This window comes from Pteropus alecto, unplaced genomic scaffold (genome assembly GCF_000325575.1).
Source record: "Pteropus alecto unplaced genomic scaffold, ASM32557v1 scaffold98, whole genome shotgun sequence".
NCBI lineage: Eukaryota > Metazoa > Chordata > Mammalia > Chiroptera > Pteropodidae > Pteropus > Pteropus alecto.
The window spans coordinates 11,727,158-11,745,401 of NW_006443570.1; the positions used below are offsets into that span (position 1 = coordinate 11,727,158).

Sequence of the window (18,244 nt, forward strand, 5' to 3'; positions counted from 1 at the left end):
ATTGGCAGCCACCAGAAGCTGAAAGGGGCAAAGAATAGATTCTACCCTAGTGCCTCTGAAGCTAGGACAACCCTACTGAAACTCTGATTTTGGCCTAGCAATAGTTTTTGGATTTTTGGCCTCCAGAACTATGAAAGAAATAATTTCTATTGTTTTAGCCACCAAGTTACAGCAGGCAAAGGAAACCAATACAATTATAATAATATAATTTATTAGAGTCTAGCTTTGTCTGATATATTTAGTACCAGAATCTCACAAAACTGTTCCCATGCTCTACCCTTTTGGCTTTTATGCTTTTGTTCCCCTGTATTTTACTTTTATATATAATGTAAATCCAAAAATACAATATTATTATTTTTGTTTACAGAGTCAGTTAGCATTTAAAGTTATTTTAATAGAAACAATTTTGTATTTACCCATGAAATTTCCATTTCGGCTATTCTTCATTCCTTTGCTTAGATTCAGATGTCCAACTAGTATTATTTTCCTTCTATGTGAAGCATGTGCTTTAACATTTCTTACAGTCTAGGTCTGAAAATGCCTTTATTTTTTAAAAGATATTTTTGCTGAGTACGGCATTCTAGGTTACTTTTTTCCTTCAGTCCTTTTAAGATGCTCCTCTGTTATCATTTTACTGGTATTGTTTCCAGTGAGGTATCTGATTTCATTCTATTCTTTGTGCCTCTACAAATGTCTTTTTTTTTTCCCATTGCCAGTTTAAGATTGTCTGTTTATCAATGGTTTTGATCAATTAGATTATAATGTGTTTTGCTGTTTCTTTCACGTTTCACGTGCTTGCAGTTCACTTAACTTTCTGAATCTCCGGGTTTAAAGTTTTTATCAAAGTTTGGAAAGTTTTCACCATCATTTATTTATTTTTCCTTCCGATACCTTCCTTAAGGAACTCCAGTTATCTCAACATTAAGCTGCCTCAAGTTCTACTATTTTGGAATTTGTTTTTCTAGGTTTCATTTTGGACAGTTTCTACTGCTATGCCTTCAAGTTCATTAATCTTTTCTTTTGCAATATCTATTCTGTCATTCATGCCATACATTGCATTTGTCATCTCAAATATCTCAAAAAAAAGTTCATTTTTAAGTTCGATTTGAGTTTTATATCTTCCATATCTCTACTTCTCAACAAATGGAAATAACAACTGTCTTAAATGTCCTTCTACCCTATGACTTGCATGAAAATCCAGTTGTGTTTTTAAACCATACATTCGAAAATTTCTATAAATGCAAAATAGTTTACTCATCAAATATTTTGTTTTAAAGTTATTATTCATTAAAATGTTATTTGTTAATATACATTAGATTATGATTTTTAAGTGAATAAAAATTAAAATTTTTTAAGTTTCTAATTCAGAAAATATCAACAGGTATAACCCACCCAAAGAAAAGAATTTTGCTCAATTCTGATTATTGTCATTATTGATTATGTCTTTCTGCCTCTTTGCATTAATTTTTGACTGAACAGCAGATATTGTAAATTTTACTTCACAGGGTGCTGGATATTTTTGTGATCTTACAAATTTTCATGAGCTTTGTTCTAGATACAGTTGAACTTAACTATTCTCCACTATTGAGGCAAAAATTTCCTAAGTACTCTACACAGTGCCCCATGAATTATAAGTTTCACCACTGCAGTGATGGTAACAGACACAGTTTGAGCACCAGGCAACACTTCCTCCAATCCTTTCACGTGGCTCTTTCTCTAAGCCTCATACACAATTCCTGATCAGTACTCTGCTGACTACTTTAAAGAACCTGCTATACATCTCTGCAGTTCTCTGTGCAACAATCTCCTCTTCGGTATTCTGTCCAATACACACTAGCTACATTAGTATTCCAGGATACGACACTGTCTCAACTCACGGAATCTGCCAGATTCTGTCTCAACTCACAGAATCTGCCAGATTCTGTCTCAACTCACGGAATCTGCCAGATTCTGTCTCAGTTCCCCGCCCCAGTGTTACAGCCTGAAAATTCTCTCAAGGCTGTAAACTGGGGCAATTATAGAGCTAATTTATCTGTTTGTTGTCTATCCGGAACTGCCTTCATTTGTTGTCCAGTGTCTAGAAAATGTTACTTTTCTTTTATGGAAGGTTGTTGCAAGAGGAAAGGTTATTTCTCTGTTACCCCATTATAGCTGAAAGCAGACATCTCATGACAAACCAACTTGTAATAGAGTAAAATAAAATTTACTGATACAGTTCCAGATTCCACATTACAAATTACATTTAACAACCAACCACTTGTTTGATCTTGGGTAATATCAAAAAGAAAAGTCGCAGTTATCTAAAACTGCTTTTTAAAATGTTCCTCCCTTTTTCATGACAAGAAAAAAATTTTTGTAATTTTGTATGGTGAGAGATGGTAATGATTTATTGTTGGTGATCATTTCTCACTGTATACAAATAACAAGTCATTATATGTTGTACACCTAAAACTAATATGTTATATGCCAATTACATCTCAATTAGATAGACGACAGACAGAATATTCCTCCTTAACTAAAAGTAGATTAGATTAGTGGTTGCCAGGGATAGGGAGAAGGGAAATGAGAACTGCCCACTAAAGAGTATGGAGTTTCTTTGTAGAGTGATGAAAATGTTTTGAAATTAGACATTGGTGATGGTTGATTTTAGTGAATATACTGAAAAATCTACTGAATTTTACAGTTATTTATAAGATAAAATTAATGGTATATGAATTATACCTCACTAAGAAAAACTTCTCAACTGCATGATATTCAAAATCTATAAGGCCAGATTTTATATACGTACTTCAACCAAAACAAGTTATTGAACGCGAATTAAATATAGAAGCAGACGTGAAAATCTGGTCATTTTTTAAGTCATACATTAAGAGATTTCCAAAAATGTAAAACAATAAAAGTTTTTTCATCAAATATTATTTTGCTTTAGAAAGTCATTTTTCAAGAAAATGTTATTTATGTTAATAAGTAATGTTTATTATTGAAGTTAATTAATAAAAATTTAAAATTTCTTCTCAGTTTGAATTTCTAATCCAGAAAATATCAATTGATATAACCCCTATAAAAAAATAAAAAATAAAAAAACTCTTTGGATTTCCCAATAAACTTTAAGCATATAAAGAATCTCCAGATCATAGGATTTCAGAACTGCCAGTCTGTCATCATACTGTTTCAGTATACAGCTTAACAAACATAACAATACAGTAATTAACAAAGTAGTTAATAAGAAATGCTAAAAGTAATGTATGTAAACACACTAAAGTTTGTTATTTAATTGCATCTCTTACTTGGAAGTTTCAGGCAAGCCAGCTGAGAGTTCCAGAAACACAGATAAGTAGTAACCACGAACAACGCCATTTCCATCCTTAAAGAAAAAAAGATGTTATACAAATTCCAGATCAATTTAAATGTAAAAAATTAAGCCACAGTAAAACCAACAAAAAAATACAAACTAATCTGATATTTGGATTGGGAATATTTCTAGGCTTAAAAACAGTAAGAGAAATAATAAAAAAACTAGAAGATTTGAGTCTAACAACTCAAAACTTTTGTACATTAAAAAAAATTAAGGCACACAAACTAAGAAAAATATCAATAATTATTAAGAATGAAGAGTTTTAACATATATACAGAACTCTTAAAAATCAGCCTCCAAGAAAATATCAAAAAAAAAACAACAAAAAACTCTCCTCAATTTTACCAGGAATGAGATAAAAAATGAAATGTTTACCACCAAAAAAAGAGTGAAATAGAAAAAGGTAACACTTGATGTTGAAAGTAATTACAGATCATTTCTGTGTTTTACATGTTAGCATTCCATATAAGATTCTGTCTGGAGATTGAGAAGTTTACATTTCTATTACAAAGATAATTATTCCACTCTATTTCTCCAGTACTTTGCTCACATGTCTACTTTTTTCAAGAATTACACTTGTTAAAACTACATGTATAAATATGTTTCCCCAACCAGATAGTGAGGGCTAAGGGCAGGGATCCCATTATTCATCTCTAGTGTCTACTAGGGTATGATGATATAGGGGTACAAGAACTTAGTAACTCCTTCGTTTCTAGGCTATCTGCTCTAAAAGGTCCTGAGGCAGCTCTCAGGGTAATCACTCAGTAAATACTATTAAATAAATCAATTACTAGTTAAGTGGAAAAGTAAAATTATAGTGACAAAAGCAGATCTGTAGTTGCAAAGGAGTCAGGAAGGAAAAAAAAAGGGATTAGTTGAAAAGGGGAATGAGATAACATGAGTATCATAATGATTATATGACTGTGTTAAGACTTGCCAAAATCAGTGAATTTTATTCAATATAAATTATAGCACGAATCACTGTGATTTTTTAAAAATCAATCAACATCCTTGTTCAAATAGCTGAGGTTTTTCTTCTTATGAATTATGTTCCTAGAACAATTTCCTTGGAGGGAATAAATATTTTTCACTCCTGATCTTTATCAGCGAATAATAGTATAAATTTCTTTTTTATTTGATTTTTATCATAATTTTATGGAACAAAATTTTTTACTACTCTTATTTACATGCCAGCTATACTTCTAACAAAATACTGGCTTTAAGATTTTTCAACAGGTAGAGGTTCTGAAAAGATCACTGCAATGGCAGCATAGTTTTTGCAACTCCAGATGCAAACATAAAACAAAAAATAAAGGGACGGCAAAACCAAAAGCTCGCAAACAACATTTACAACAAAACTAGACCACAATCCCCAAAACACAAGCAGGTAAAGACATATGAATTATAACCACAAAGACCTACTTGATATCAACATCTGTGTGGGAGAAAGACAGGGGAAGCAATGAGGCAGCTAATGAACCAGAAAACAGGAAAACCAGAAAATGGCCAAGAGTTAGTTACTGAAAAACATGGTGAGTCAAATATGACAGCTGAAACTGGAAAGAGTTGTTCAATATAATACCAACTGAGTACAACAGGACAAAAAGCACCATATTTTTGATTGAGACATAACACTGGCTATCCACACGCAAAACAATGAAGTTGGACCTGTACACCATATACTAAAAAATTAACTGGAAATGGATCAAAGATCAAAACATAAGTCCTAAAAACTACAGAACTCTTAAAAAAAAAAACAGGAGAAAAGCTTCGTGACATTGGATTTGGCAAGCATTTCTCGGTATGAAACCAAAAGCAAAAATAGACAAACTGAGCTACATCAAAATTAAAAACGTCTGTGCATCAAAGGACACAAACAACAGAATAAAAAGCCACCTACAGAATGGAAGAAAATATTTGTAAATCATTTATCTAATAAGGGGTTAATATCCAGAATATATAAAGAACTCCTACAACTCCAAATCAAAAAACGTGATAAAAATGGGCTAAGGATTTCAATACACATTTATCTAAACAGGATATACAAATGGCCAACAAGCATAAGATGATCAACATCAGTAAACACCAGAGAAATACAAAAATCAAAACCACAACATTACCTCACACCCATTAGGATGACTACTATAAAGGAAACAGAAAACAAGTACTGACAAAGACATGGAGAAACTGGAATCCTAGGTACACTGCTGATGGGAAAGTAAAATAGCGCAACCACTGTGAAAAACTGTATGGAGGTTCCTCTGCAAATTAAAAATAAAATTATCATATGATCCAGCAATACTACTTCTGGGTATATATCCAAAAGAACTGAAAGAAGGATCTTGAGATATTTGCACACCTATATTCAGAGCATTACTACTCTATAGCCAAGAGGTAGATGCAATCCAGGTGTCCACAGACAGATGGATTAATAAAATGTAGTACATGTACATACAATGAGATGTTACTCAGCCTTTAAAAGAAAGGAAATTCTGACACACATTAGAAGGTGAATGAACCTTAAGAACATTATGTTAAGTGAAAGAAGCCAGTCACAAAAAGACAAACACTGTATGATTCCACATTTATGAAGTATCTAGAGTAGTCATATTCACAGAAACAGATATGGAATAGTGGTTGCCACAGGTTGAGCGCAGAAAGAAACGGGGAGTTATTTCTTAATGGGCAGAGTTTTGCAAGCTGAAAAAGTTCTGGAGATTGGCAACACAACAATATGAATATACTTAATACTACTAAATGTACACTTAGAAATGATTAAGATGGTAAATTCTGTGTTATGCACTATTCGCCTCCCCTCCAAAACAAAGAATAAAGAGCAAAACATCCTTACAGGCAATGAAAGCACTCTAGAAAACCACACCCACGGAATCAAAATTATAAACTGTTTCAAAACAATCTAAAAGACACTAGGGAAATAATGATAGGCTACAGAAAGAAAAAAAGAAAATGAGATGAAAGAATAATACAAATCAGAGTAAGAAAAACTCAAGAATATCAGGTGATAGAACTAAGGAAAGAATTATAAATAGAAAAAGAAAAGATTATTTAAAAAATAAAGATTGAACTGAAAGGAACACAAGAGCAAGTAGGCACAACAGTTGATATCTTAAAAAAAGAAGTGAATAAAGGAAAAATTTTTTGATGAAGAAAGCTAAAAAAGATTAGAGCGAAAAAGTAATAAATATTGAAAACAGGCAAAAAAAGATTCAAAATGCATAAGAAAAAAAATCAAAGGAAGGAACACAACAGATATTTAAAACTATAATTCAGAAAACATTTAAAAAAATAACTAAAACTACATATTGAAAGAGATCGGCATTTAACTGAGAATACTAAACCAGAATGAAAAATAACATAGTGGTAAATTACTGAACAGAAAAAGATTTAGGCATCTAGATAATATTAGCAACATTTTAAGGATTAGTTTGTCATCAGACCTTATCTAAAAACAAAGTAGAATTGAATATTTAAGATATCCAATAATAAAAAAAAAAAACATGAGCCAGCAATACTGGCTGGCTTTAGAGTACAAACGACACAAACTGTTTTCAACAGAGAAAAACTCAGAGAATATTGTTTCCATTAGCTCTTCCAATAGAATCTACTAGAGAACAAGCTTTGGACATCTGAACCATTGTCTAGACATGGCAGAAGAGGGGAATGAGGAGAGTATAAGCAAAAACATTTTAAAACAGTTCTCAGTGACCAAACTGATGGTAGAATTAGAGATCCTACTCTGAGATTTCTGTGTTTGTAAGATAAAATAAAGTAAATGAGTGACTGATTATGAGATATCCTAATTCATTTCCTATGACTTCAAGAAGTATCAACCCTAGAGTGGAAGAAAAAAGATACAGGTGTAATAGAAAAGGATTAAGTTTAAAAAAAAAATACCTCTATAGTCCTGAATTTGAATTGTAAATATGAGCATAAACTCATAAATAATTTCATCTTTAAAAAAATATACATACATGTATCAAAAAAACAATATTCTACAATTATAAAGCAATTTTAAAATGTTCATAAATATTTTTTCTCTACTGAGACCCTGGAGCTTATCAACTTCAATTTTATCCACATTTCCTTACACAGTTTTTCTCTAAGTATGCAAAAGGTCTTTGGCCTAAAAAAAGGACCAAAAATAAATAAATAAATAACACCAAGAATGAACTCTAATGTAAACTAGGACTTTGGTGATAATGTCAATAAATTCATCAACTGTAAGAAATGTACCATTCTGGTGCAGAATATGTTGATGGTGGAAAGTGCTGTATATGAGTGGGTCAAGGGATATATGGAACTCTGTATTTTCCACTCAGTTTTGCTGTTAACCTAAAACTGCTTTTAAAAATAAAGTCTACTGAATATATTTTTAAATAAATACAGATCACCTCTCCCCAGAAACATCCACATACATTTACCTATGTATTTCCTAGCTCTGTTCACTAAGGAGGCCTAGAAACAGTGACCAACCTGATAGAAATGAGCATCCCTAGTTCTCAGTTAGTTCCTAAAATACAATTTCCCCACTAAAAGGAATCAGAGTTCTTTGAATGAAATGGTCGATTCAAAGTACAGAGTAAAAACTGTACAAAATGAGCCTAGAGCATCTTGCCATGGATGAAAACAAGAAAGCTAACTACTAGGGTCACTACTAAGGAATATGAGGGTCAAAGCTAAGTAATACAGAAGCCAACTGAAGAGATTAAATATGTATAAAGCCATAAGCTCATAATGATAATTTTTCACTTTCAGAGAATAATAACAAAAACTAGTAAATAACAAGAAAGAACCCTGCCTCTTCTACTTGAACTGTACTACTGGGTAACCAAATAATAAAGGGAAAGTCTCTTTATAAAAGTGTTACAAGTAACAACTGAAAAAGAAACAATAAAATGAGAATATCAGTGTTTTGCAACTCCTAATGAATTAACAGATATAGGTAATAAGCATCAAGCGCTGCCAATATTACAAAAAAAGATGTAACTAAACAACATGTGATAAAAGAACACACTACTGCTTATATTCTTGCCATAAGGACTGACTATGCATCTCATCATGCAACAGGATCCAGTTGCCAATTTGCAGAAAATATATAGGTCAAAGGAACACACTGAAATGCACCATGAGTATGCAATCAGCCTACATATGTTTCTGATGGCTTTCTGTATCCATATTTCATTTTTACTTAAAAAAATTTTTTAGATAAAAATTTTAAACATTTCTTCTAAAGTATCTTCCTACAAACAAGAAATAAGATACCGCAATATGTCAAGGTTCATGCTGTTCATTTGTAACTCGTTTTTTCATAGATTTAGTAATAAACCCTAAAAAGTAACATAAAAATTATCATTAATTCCTTACTCCACTAAAAAAAGCAAACCAGTGTACTATAAAATCTTGAAAAATGTTAAGTTTAAAAATTTATTAGAAATATGAAAAACTTACTGGGTAAACTTTTAACCTCCAACAAAGTCCTGAAACTTGAAGAGGTGGACTGTAAACAGGATCTGCTCTCTGACGCAAAGTGCTAAAGAAAAGCAACCAAATCCCAAGATCAAAACTGTTGTGAAACAGCACAGGCAAAATAAAAACCAATCACTTTATTTATGTTACTTATTTAAAGTCCTGGACAAGCAACAGAAGGTGATTGATCAAGTCAAGATTACACTGTACAAATTTATATATATTTACATTCTGAAATAAAAGAAAATTTAAAATACTGAAATATTCAGTAGTATCTTTTAAGTTTCAAGTTAAAACCCCTAAAACTGACATTTATGGGAAAAGGAAAATATAACTGTGTGAATTTAATTACCACTTCAACAAGCAGTCTTTCACCATTAAAGAAAAAAGTGTTTCTTCCTCATATCCCTGTAGTATAATTATCCTTTTTATTAAATGGAAAAACAAAATAACGTGCTAAATCTTAACACATGTGGGGAAATCCTCAGAAAGTGTGTACTTGAGCCACAAAATTATCCTGTAAGAAAAAACAAATAAAATGGGGAGTGGTATAAATTCTCAGTTTGACCTTATTTTGATGGTTATCATCTCCTGGAGTTTTTCTCCCCCAAGCAAGATCTTATACTCTTGGTTCCCTGTTTCCATGCTGCCCCTGAAAATAAGTCCCTTAGGACTTTTTTATTTTAAATCTTTGCTTCCAATCTTAAAGAAAAGGCAGTAATGGTGAAAAGAACTAACATGCAAGTTACAAAGCTGACAAATTTGTTAAAATAATGGCCTCTTATACATAATTCCTCACTCTGAGCTGAGATAAACTGGACTCAAATGGACTTCTTTCTACCACTCTTATTTTAGAAGATGAGTAGGGTGTTCATTGATCTCTATCACCCCATTCGCCCCACCTTAGCAAAAGCTAAGTGGACCCTCTTCTTTAAAAAAAAAAAAAAAAAATAGGTTCCTTTTCCCAGACTAGAAAGCAATCTCTCCTGAAGAAATACAATCCAAACAAACAACCTCTATGTTTCTACAGGAAATATGTTTCTTCTAAGACTACAATGAGTGTCGCAGTTCATCAGCTTTACATCCTTCCCAGGGATAACACCTTCCGGGCTACTTACGCACACACACAAACATTCAGAGTTGTCAAAAACTCTTACCTGAAATTCTCTAAAACAAAAGTTGCTGAATCATATGATGGTACTAATTCACTAAAAAGAAGCAAAGGCAAAATAAAATTATTTGGCTTATATAGGTTTAAATTTTCAAACCCCAATTAAGAGGACCAATGTAGTTAGTGCCTGGGAAGCATTCCTGGAACTATGAACTGAATCAGGGCTCAAGGGAGTCTCCTCAGAATAGTCTTCAAATTTGGTCAAGTCATGACATGCTTTGGGCTATAATTTCATGCAACTTCCAATCACACAAGTAAATTGTTGGTCAATTCTGCCACTAAATGCATAACATATTTCATAATGTCTAAAGACTCCAACCAACCTCCAGTTGCCTGCTGATCTTGCAAGATCTTCAGAATAGTGAGGAAAAAAGCTTATAAACTGAATATAGGTTGCTAAAGCTCACTAACCAAGAGGTACAGTACGGTCTGTCCTAGCTCTCACTTGCCGACAGAAAACGATCACATTCAGAACACAGAAAACAGATCTAAATATCCTAAGGTATTGTGATATAGGCCTACGTATGTAGATATTTTGTTTAGTTGTATTATTAGTTTCACGTATACAGTATATTGGTTAGACATTTATATAGTTTATAAAACCACCCCCCTAACTGCTCTTTCTCTCCTCTGGCTCTATACCTAGCCATTACATTAATGCTAACTGAATTCTCTATGCCGTGCTCCTCATCCCCGTGACCATCTGTCAACTAATAATTTGTACATCTTTAACCCTTTACTTCTTTCTCCCAGTGCCCCAACCCCCTCCTCTCTGGCCAACACCAGATTGTCCTCTATATCTGTGAGTCTGTTTTTGATTAGTACATATGCATATTTTTAAAAGAAAACTTTCAGACACAAATAATACCTAAAGTTAGTGCTATGGGGCAGCATTAAACAGGATGCATATACTCTCCCTATCACCAGTCATCATTTTATTTCACTATTGCTTTAATCATCTCTTTAACACAGAATTTATAATTTGAGGAAATAAAAACTTCGTCATGCCTACTACTTGCACCTAGCACATGCCTAGAACATAGCTGGCATTCAAATATTCACTGAATATTTACCAACATTTGCTGGAAAATTCTTATAATTTCATGAAAATACCGGATCAAAAATTTCTTTTGCATCTTTACATACACACAAAGCCATAGAGACTGCTAAGCCATCTGATTTCATCACTACTTATTAACATCTCCACGTTATGCTCATCCCTTAAGAGGTTATCTGAAAGCATACTGATGTTACCACTCTGCCTACAAATACAGCTTTACCTTCTCATAGTTTTATTTCTATATCTCCTCTACTCCAGTCTTTATGACTGAACTTATCTGATGATTGTGTCAGTATTTATCGTCAGAGAATATGAAGAAGCTAGCCTCAAACCATCTCTATCTAGCCCAGTAATCCGAAAAATATTGATCTGCAAATCTCTAGACCAGAGTCCTCATCATGACTTAATGAACGAAGGGAAGAAAGAGGACCACAAGTATCCATTTCTTCCATAATTTTAATCATAATTTTTATTAGAAACTCAGTTCATGAATTACAATATACAGGAAACAAGTATTCATGTGTTGATGCATTGAGCAGCAAAGAAACAAGGCAAAGTAAGAAAGGCCAGCATTTATTTACATTAAGTTACAGATCAAAGTTTAGATGTGCAAAGCAGTGGTGAATGTTCCTAAGCTTTGAGGTCATGACTGGATTGTGAAAATTTGTGATTACAATATAACAGATCGGTTTTCCTTTCCAGCTGCATAAAAACTGGTTTTCCTTCCCAACTCGACCATTTCTCCCAGAAATTTAAAACTTTCTATGGACGAAGAGCTATATCAGTCTAGCTTTTTTTTTTGATTCTACCTTTTAAGTTCTCCCTGAGGACACTTATGCAGTCTTATTTCCTACAACACTCCAACACCTTCAAGAGCCCTTCAAATTCTGGTTGAAATGGATTTCCTTGCTGTCCTCCAAATATAGCTAGCAGCTCTTATCACATCACATTTTTTGTTCATGCATACATATCTTATTCCCATCAGCCTAATGAATTCCTAAGTATCTTTCAAGGTCTACAGTTCTCTTCTAGGTATGGAATCTTTACCACACCAGTCTCTACTTTGATTTCTTTTCAGAATTTCTGATATCAGACAGTAGGTAACTGAGTAACAAATAATAGACTTTAAGATACAATTCTCTACTATTGAATTTGGAAAATATACTCAGTAAAATTATTAGTTCCTCTTCCATGTCTCCTTTGTAGCACCTACGACAGTACTGAGCATACAGTCCTTAAAAAATAACATTGCAATTGTTTAATGGCCTTTTATTCTCCATTGTGGCTCCATCTCCAATCATCAACTGATGGAACTTAAGACAATCCAGTCATGACCTCAAAGCTTAGGAACATTCACCACTGCTTTGCACATCTAAACTTTGATCTGTAACTTAATGTAAATAAATGCTGGCCTTTCTTACTTGGCCCACTTTTTTTGCTGCTCAATGCATCAACATATGAATACTTGTTTCCTGTATACTGCAACTAATGAACTGACTTTCTAATAAAAATTACGGTTAAGTTATAAACCAAAATTTCCAATAAGACATTAAGCATTACTGGAAAGAGGGAACCCTAAGGTAACCTTTACCCACAAAAAGTTCCTTAATTCTCAGACTTTTAAATTTTTTAATTTTTTGGTGGTTTCTTCTTTATTGATGTGCCTCCTACCTTCCCCCTCCCAATTTCAGGCCCTTCCATCTACAACCAAAAAAAAGTTAGTGAAAGCAAAAGACTGCTGGGGTCCTGAGTTCTCTGGGCAGTTAGAAAGGGAAGAGAAATTAAAACAATCACTGGATGTGGCAGACTGACACTCAAGAAATCTAAAACAGAGTTGCCTACCTGATTAGCTGCTGCCAAGTGGTCACAGGATAATAGTTTACCTATATGAATGGGTCCCAAACTTTAGTGCAGAATTATTTAGAATGCTCAAGATTCATTTTCTGGATATCACTCCTAAAGGCTGTCAGGGAACGGGCCTAGAAACCTGCATTTTGGATAAATACTCCAGCTCTGACATAGGTGATCCATGTACCATAGTTTGAATTAAAAACACTTATCTTTATATATGATATGTATGTCAAAACTTATTTCATTCCACTAGTGATGGAATGGTTCAAAAAATATGTGTATTCAAAACTAAAACGGCTGAAGACATTATTGAAGAGGCAGCCTTGGAACATTAATGAACATCCTTAGTTCAACCATATTTACTTAATAATAGCAAATGCTCAGTCCTTTTAACAATATTCAGTGCTTTAATAAATAATGAATATTCTATCTGGTTTGTTAATTCAGAAAGAAACAAAGACATAGCTTCTTGGTCAGTGAGAACTACCTGAGTTCTGGCTGCCAGAAAAATTTTGCCCTTCCATTTATGGAACTGTGGGTGGTCATGATCCTCAGGAGTACATCTATGATGAGGAACAAGGGCTTAAACCAGTGATTCTAAACCAAGGGCAATTTTGTGTCCAGGACACATTTGAAAAAGTCTAGAAACATTCTTGTCACAATTGTAAAGGAAGAGGTGTTATTGATGCTATGACCTACAATACACAGGAAAGCTCCCTCCACCCAACGAAGAATTATCCCTCTCAAAATGTCAACAATGCCAGGATTAAAAAACCCTGGCTTACACCATAGTCTAGTACAATCAACACCCTGTGGCCAAAGAGGACATCGCATATTACAGAATAAAGAAAAAGAAGCTAAACGCATAAACAGCGAAGGCTGTTTCCTAAATGTACCATACCCTCAACATGCTAGAAACACTTGATAGCATTTCATAAGCCATCTCTAAAGTATAAAATGGACTAGTCTGTCATATCAATATATTCCTCTGAAACAGTGGTTTAATCTCTCATTTTAGGAATAAGCTAAGAAGAAATTAAAAAAAAAAAAAAAACCTACAAATTCCTAGCTGTATCCAATATTATGGACTGAACTATTCATGTTAAAGCCCTAACCCCTAATGTGACTGTATTTGGAGACAGGACCTTTAGAAAGGTATTTAAGGTTAAACGAGGTTATAAGGGTAGGACCCTAACCTAATATGAACTGAGTCTTTAAATTAGGAAAAGACACATACACCAGAGACTGATCTCTATGCATGCAGAGAAAAGGTCATATGAGGACACAGTGAGGAGGCAGCTGTCTTCAAGCCAGGAAGAGAGGCCTCAACAGTAAGCAAATTTTCTAGCACCTGGATATTGAACTTCTTGCCTCCAGAACTGTGAGAGAATAAACTTCTGTTGTATAAGCCATCTAGTCTGTGGCATTTTGTAATAGCAATCAAAGCATACTAATACACCCACAGGGATTTTATTTCAAATGACCTGAGGTATAGGCCAGCATTGGTAATTTTCAAAATAATCCCAGATGAGTTTAAAATACAACCAGTGTTAAGAACCACTGCTATTAACACCATAGTATAGTCTAAACATACTTAAAAAAATTATGCTGTTCAGAATTCTAAGACTGCACAAGATAAAAACTAAAAAGATACATCGAATGCAGCCAACTGTTTCCTCCCCCTATCTTTTAGGGTCTGGAGATAACACATCATGTCACCTTCAAAATCTTTTGGCATTTCATCCATTCATGAGTTTTCCTTTTGACAAAATACATGTAAATAAGTTATAGTCACCATATAACAAGATATAAGAAAACTCAAAAGGTAAATAAAAGAATAAACATGAGACAACATGAATGGACCTTGAAGAGTATTATGCTAAGTGAAATAAGTCAGAAAGAGAATAAGACAGAAAGACAAATGCCGTATGATCTCACTTATATGAAGAATCGAAAAACGGGGGTCAAAAAGTAAAAACTGTCAGTTATAAAATAATTAAGTCATGGGAATGTAATGTACAGCATAGTGACTATCATTAATAATACTGTATTGTATATTTAAAAGTTGCTCAGAGACCTTAGAAGTTGTCATCACGAAAATCACCACTAGATTTACTGTGGTGATCATTTCGCAAGATACCGGACACCTATATCATAATGTTGTGAACCTGAAACTAATGTTATACGTCAATTATATCTCAGTTAAAAAAAAAACGGACACTGAATTAAATAAAGAATGAAATAAAATGGGATCAATTTTTTTCCTACAGTATGAAGATGAAGCTCCAGGAAGTAACCAATTCCTAATTCACTGTCATCTCTTTACGCTCAGAAGTGAAGGAAGTCCACTAGAATATTTTAAACCATTACATGCATAAACTAAAGTTCACTACACCACAACATTATAAACAGCATCTTAAAAAAAAGATGAAAACAACATTCTCTTGAAATAAGTACGTGCATTTGCACATAAACTTCATATAAAAATGAGGTTTAAAAACTGTCATACCTTGTAAAATCTGGTGGAACAGGAGTGGTAACGAAGGATGCCATGGGCTTTCGATGAACTTGCTGAAACATCATGAGGATCTCTGAGCTCTTAGATATCAACTCACTCTTACTACAAGACCGCAACTGTGTGAGAAAAAAATTATGACTGTTCATTGGCACCTCCTTAATAAAAAAAGGGTAACAGAAATTATTCTGGTTCTATACTAAAAAAATGAAATACAGAAAAAAAGAATGACTTTCAAAGTGAGTTTGAGAATTAAGAATCTCAAAGAATATAGGTTTATTTATTCGCATTCTAACAGTAAAGTCATTAAGTGTATTTGATTTTAATGCATTTTTCTCTCCTTATATATTAGAGTAAATCCACTTTTAAACAAATATATTTTAGACTGCTACAGTGAGGCTATTACGTATTAATACATACAGGTTGATAGCTTTCAAACAAGAACTTCTCAAATTGCACTCCAGGAACTAGAGAAATTTTAAGATGTAAACATACACAAAAAAAGTTTTAACCCGTATCGATTTGGGAAATACTTTGTTATGCCAAAGGTAAAAAGTGACAAATCCGACTTTAGTAAAATAAGCATGATAGTCAAGACTACTAATTTTGTATTCAAGACGACCAGTATGAAGTCCTAGTTCTGTCACACACACTGACTCTGAGAGAGTGTTTATGTGTAAAACTGGAATATCTTCCCTTGCTTTACTGGGTTTGTTATAACAATCATGAAGCTGTATATGAAACAGTTTGACAGTTTTGTAAAATGTTATGGGCTGAACTATGTACATGCCCTCCCTCCAAAAAAATATGCTGCAATCTCCCAACTCTCAATACTTCAGAGTGTACTACAGTTGGAGATAAGGAAAGTCTTTAGAGAACACTGAAGATAGTCATTTGCAAATTAAAGAGAGACTCAAAAGGAAACCAACCTTAATGTTGGATTTCCAGCCTCCAGAACAATGAGAAAACAAATTTTTGTCATTAAAACCTCCAATCTGTGGTATTTTGTTAGGGCAGCCATAGCGAACTAATACACTATCAAATGGCATATGGATGATATTCATAAAATTCAGTACAACTGGGTTTTATATCTTTTCAATGACAGTTGCTTACAGCACTAAGAATGATATGACTAGTATCATAATAAATATCAAAACTTATAGCTCTTATTCAAATATTTATTGAATACATACTATGAGTACCCTTCCTTGATTCCATGTCCTCCTAAAGTAACTCACTCCTACAAGTGAAGTTTACTATCACTATAAACTACACGTGTTTCTACAAGTATATGCGTCTACACACATCCATAAACAATGTACTAAATGTTTTCGGACTTTAATAAATACTATCAGGCTGTATCACCAGGTAGCTTACATTCTTCACTCAACATTGTTTTCAAGATTTAATTGTACTGATATTCATAATCTACTAATTTTGACAGTTTTAAAGAATATCACTGCATGAATACAGCACAATTTATTTTCTTTATCAATGGATATTTAGGTTGTTTCCTATTATTCATTTTAAAAAATAACTCTGGAAAAGATTCTTGCACACAGTTCCTTGCACACATATGCAAGTTTCTCTAGGACTGGAATTTCTAGTAAAGCATACTGTCAATTTTTAGCAGATAGTAGCCAACTGCTTTCCAATGTTTGCACATTTGTTTCCATTAGCAGTGTATAAGTTCCCTTTGTTGTACATTCTTGGCACCTTTACATTTTTACTTATTAATTTTTGCCAATCTAATGAGTGTAAGACAGCACTGTGTAGTGATTTTAGCTTGTATTTACCAGATTATCAATGAAATTTCAATTTACTAGTCATCTGACCATCTACTTCTGTTAACTATCTGTTCATATCCCCTTCCACTTTTAATGAGATTGTTTTAATAATGAGATCATTATTTGTGGTTGAGCTGTATTTCCTTATAAATTCTGGATATCCATTGCTGTTCAGTTTTAGGAATGACAAATATCTTTTCCAAGTCTATGGCTTGTCAACCTAGTTTTGGAAAATTTTTTTGTTCAAAAAGTTTTAATTATAATGCATTCAAATCTTATATTCTTTATATTGTGCACCTACTGTGCCTTGAGAAATCTTTCTCTACCCATAGCAAAGATATTCTCTTCTAAAAATCAAATTTTGTGATTTATATTTAGATCTTTAATCCACCTGGAACTGAGTCTTGAGTATGGTGTAAAATGAAGACTGAATTTCATTTCCCACACAATATTTGTTGAAAGGTTCAACTTCCTCCACCTCTATCATATATCAAGTCTTCATACATACCTGGGGGTCTACTCCTGACTTTATTCTGTTCTGCTTGTCCATTTTTCTGTTTATGATGAAACCTGTGTCCTAATTACTATGATTTTATATTATGTTTTGATATGAGATATAACAAGAACCCCAAATTTGTTCTTCTTTCTTTTTAATCCAGGATCATTGGTTATCTGGGGTCCTTTGTTCTTTCTTGTTAATATTAAAATTTTACCAAATTCCAAGAAAATTCATGTTGAAATAAATAATGGATTACATTTGAAGAACTGTACCTTTGTGATGTTGAATTTTCCCCTGGCTAAATATACTATAGTCCATAAAATGTAATAGACCCTTGATTATTAAATATAACTTTATGTGCCACTAAAAATAAATGTGCCACAGTCAATTTATGTGCCACAGTCAATAAATTATGGCTGTACCAATATAATGTAACAAAATATACATCTGAAAATCAATGAGATGCAGAACAGTTTCTGTAATCAACTTTTTTGTTTTATAATTGATATCTCTACAAAG

At 33.1% G+C, this 18,244-nt stretch overlaps 1 protein-coding gene across 6 annotated transcripts in view; it reads right to left on the minus strand.

Moving 5' to 3' along the window:
* Nucleotides 1-18,244, minus strand: part of TRIM37 (tripartite motif containing 37) — a 153,932-nt gene that overhangs the window by 109,971 nt on the left and 25,717 nt on the right. For all 6 annotated transcript variants that reach the window (XM_025041817.1, XM_025041820.1, XM_025041818.1 and 3 more), the window contains 4 exons: nucleotides 15,434-15,558; nucleotides 10,000-10,050; nucleotides 8,825-8,906; nucleotides 3,288-3,364 (listed from right to left, as the gene is read on the minus strand). In XM_025041817.1, the coding sequence (XP_024897585.1) occupies nucleotides 3,288-3,364; nucleotides 8,825-8,906; nucleotides 10,000-10,050; nucleotides 15,434-15,558 (335 nt within the window). The remainder of the gene's footprint in view (nucleotides 1-3,287; nucleotides 3,365-8,824; nucleotides 8,907-9,999; nucleotides 10,051-15,433; nucleotides 15,559-18,244) is intronic.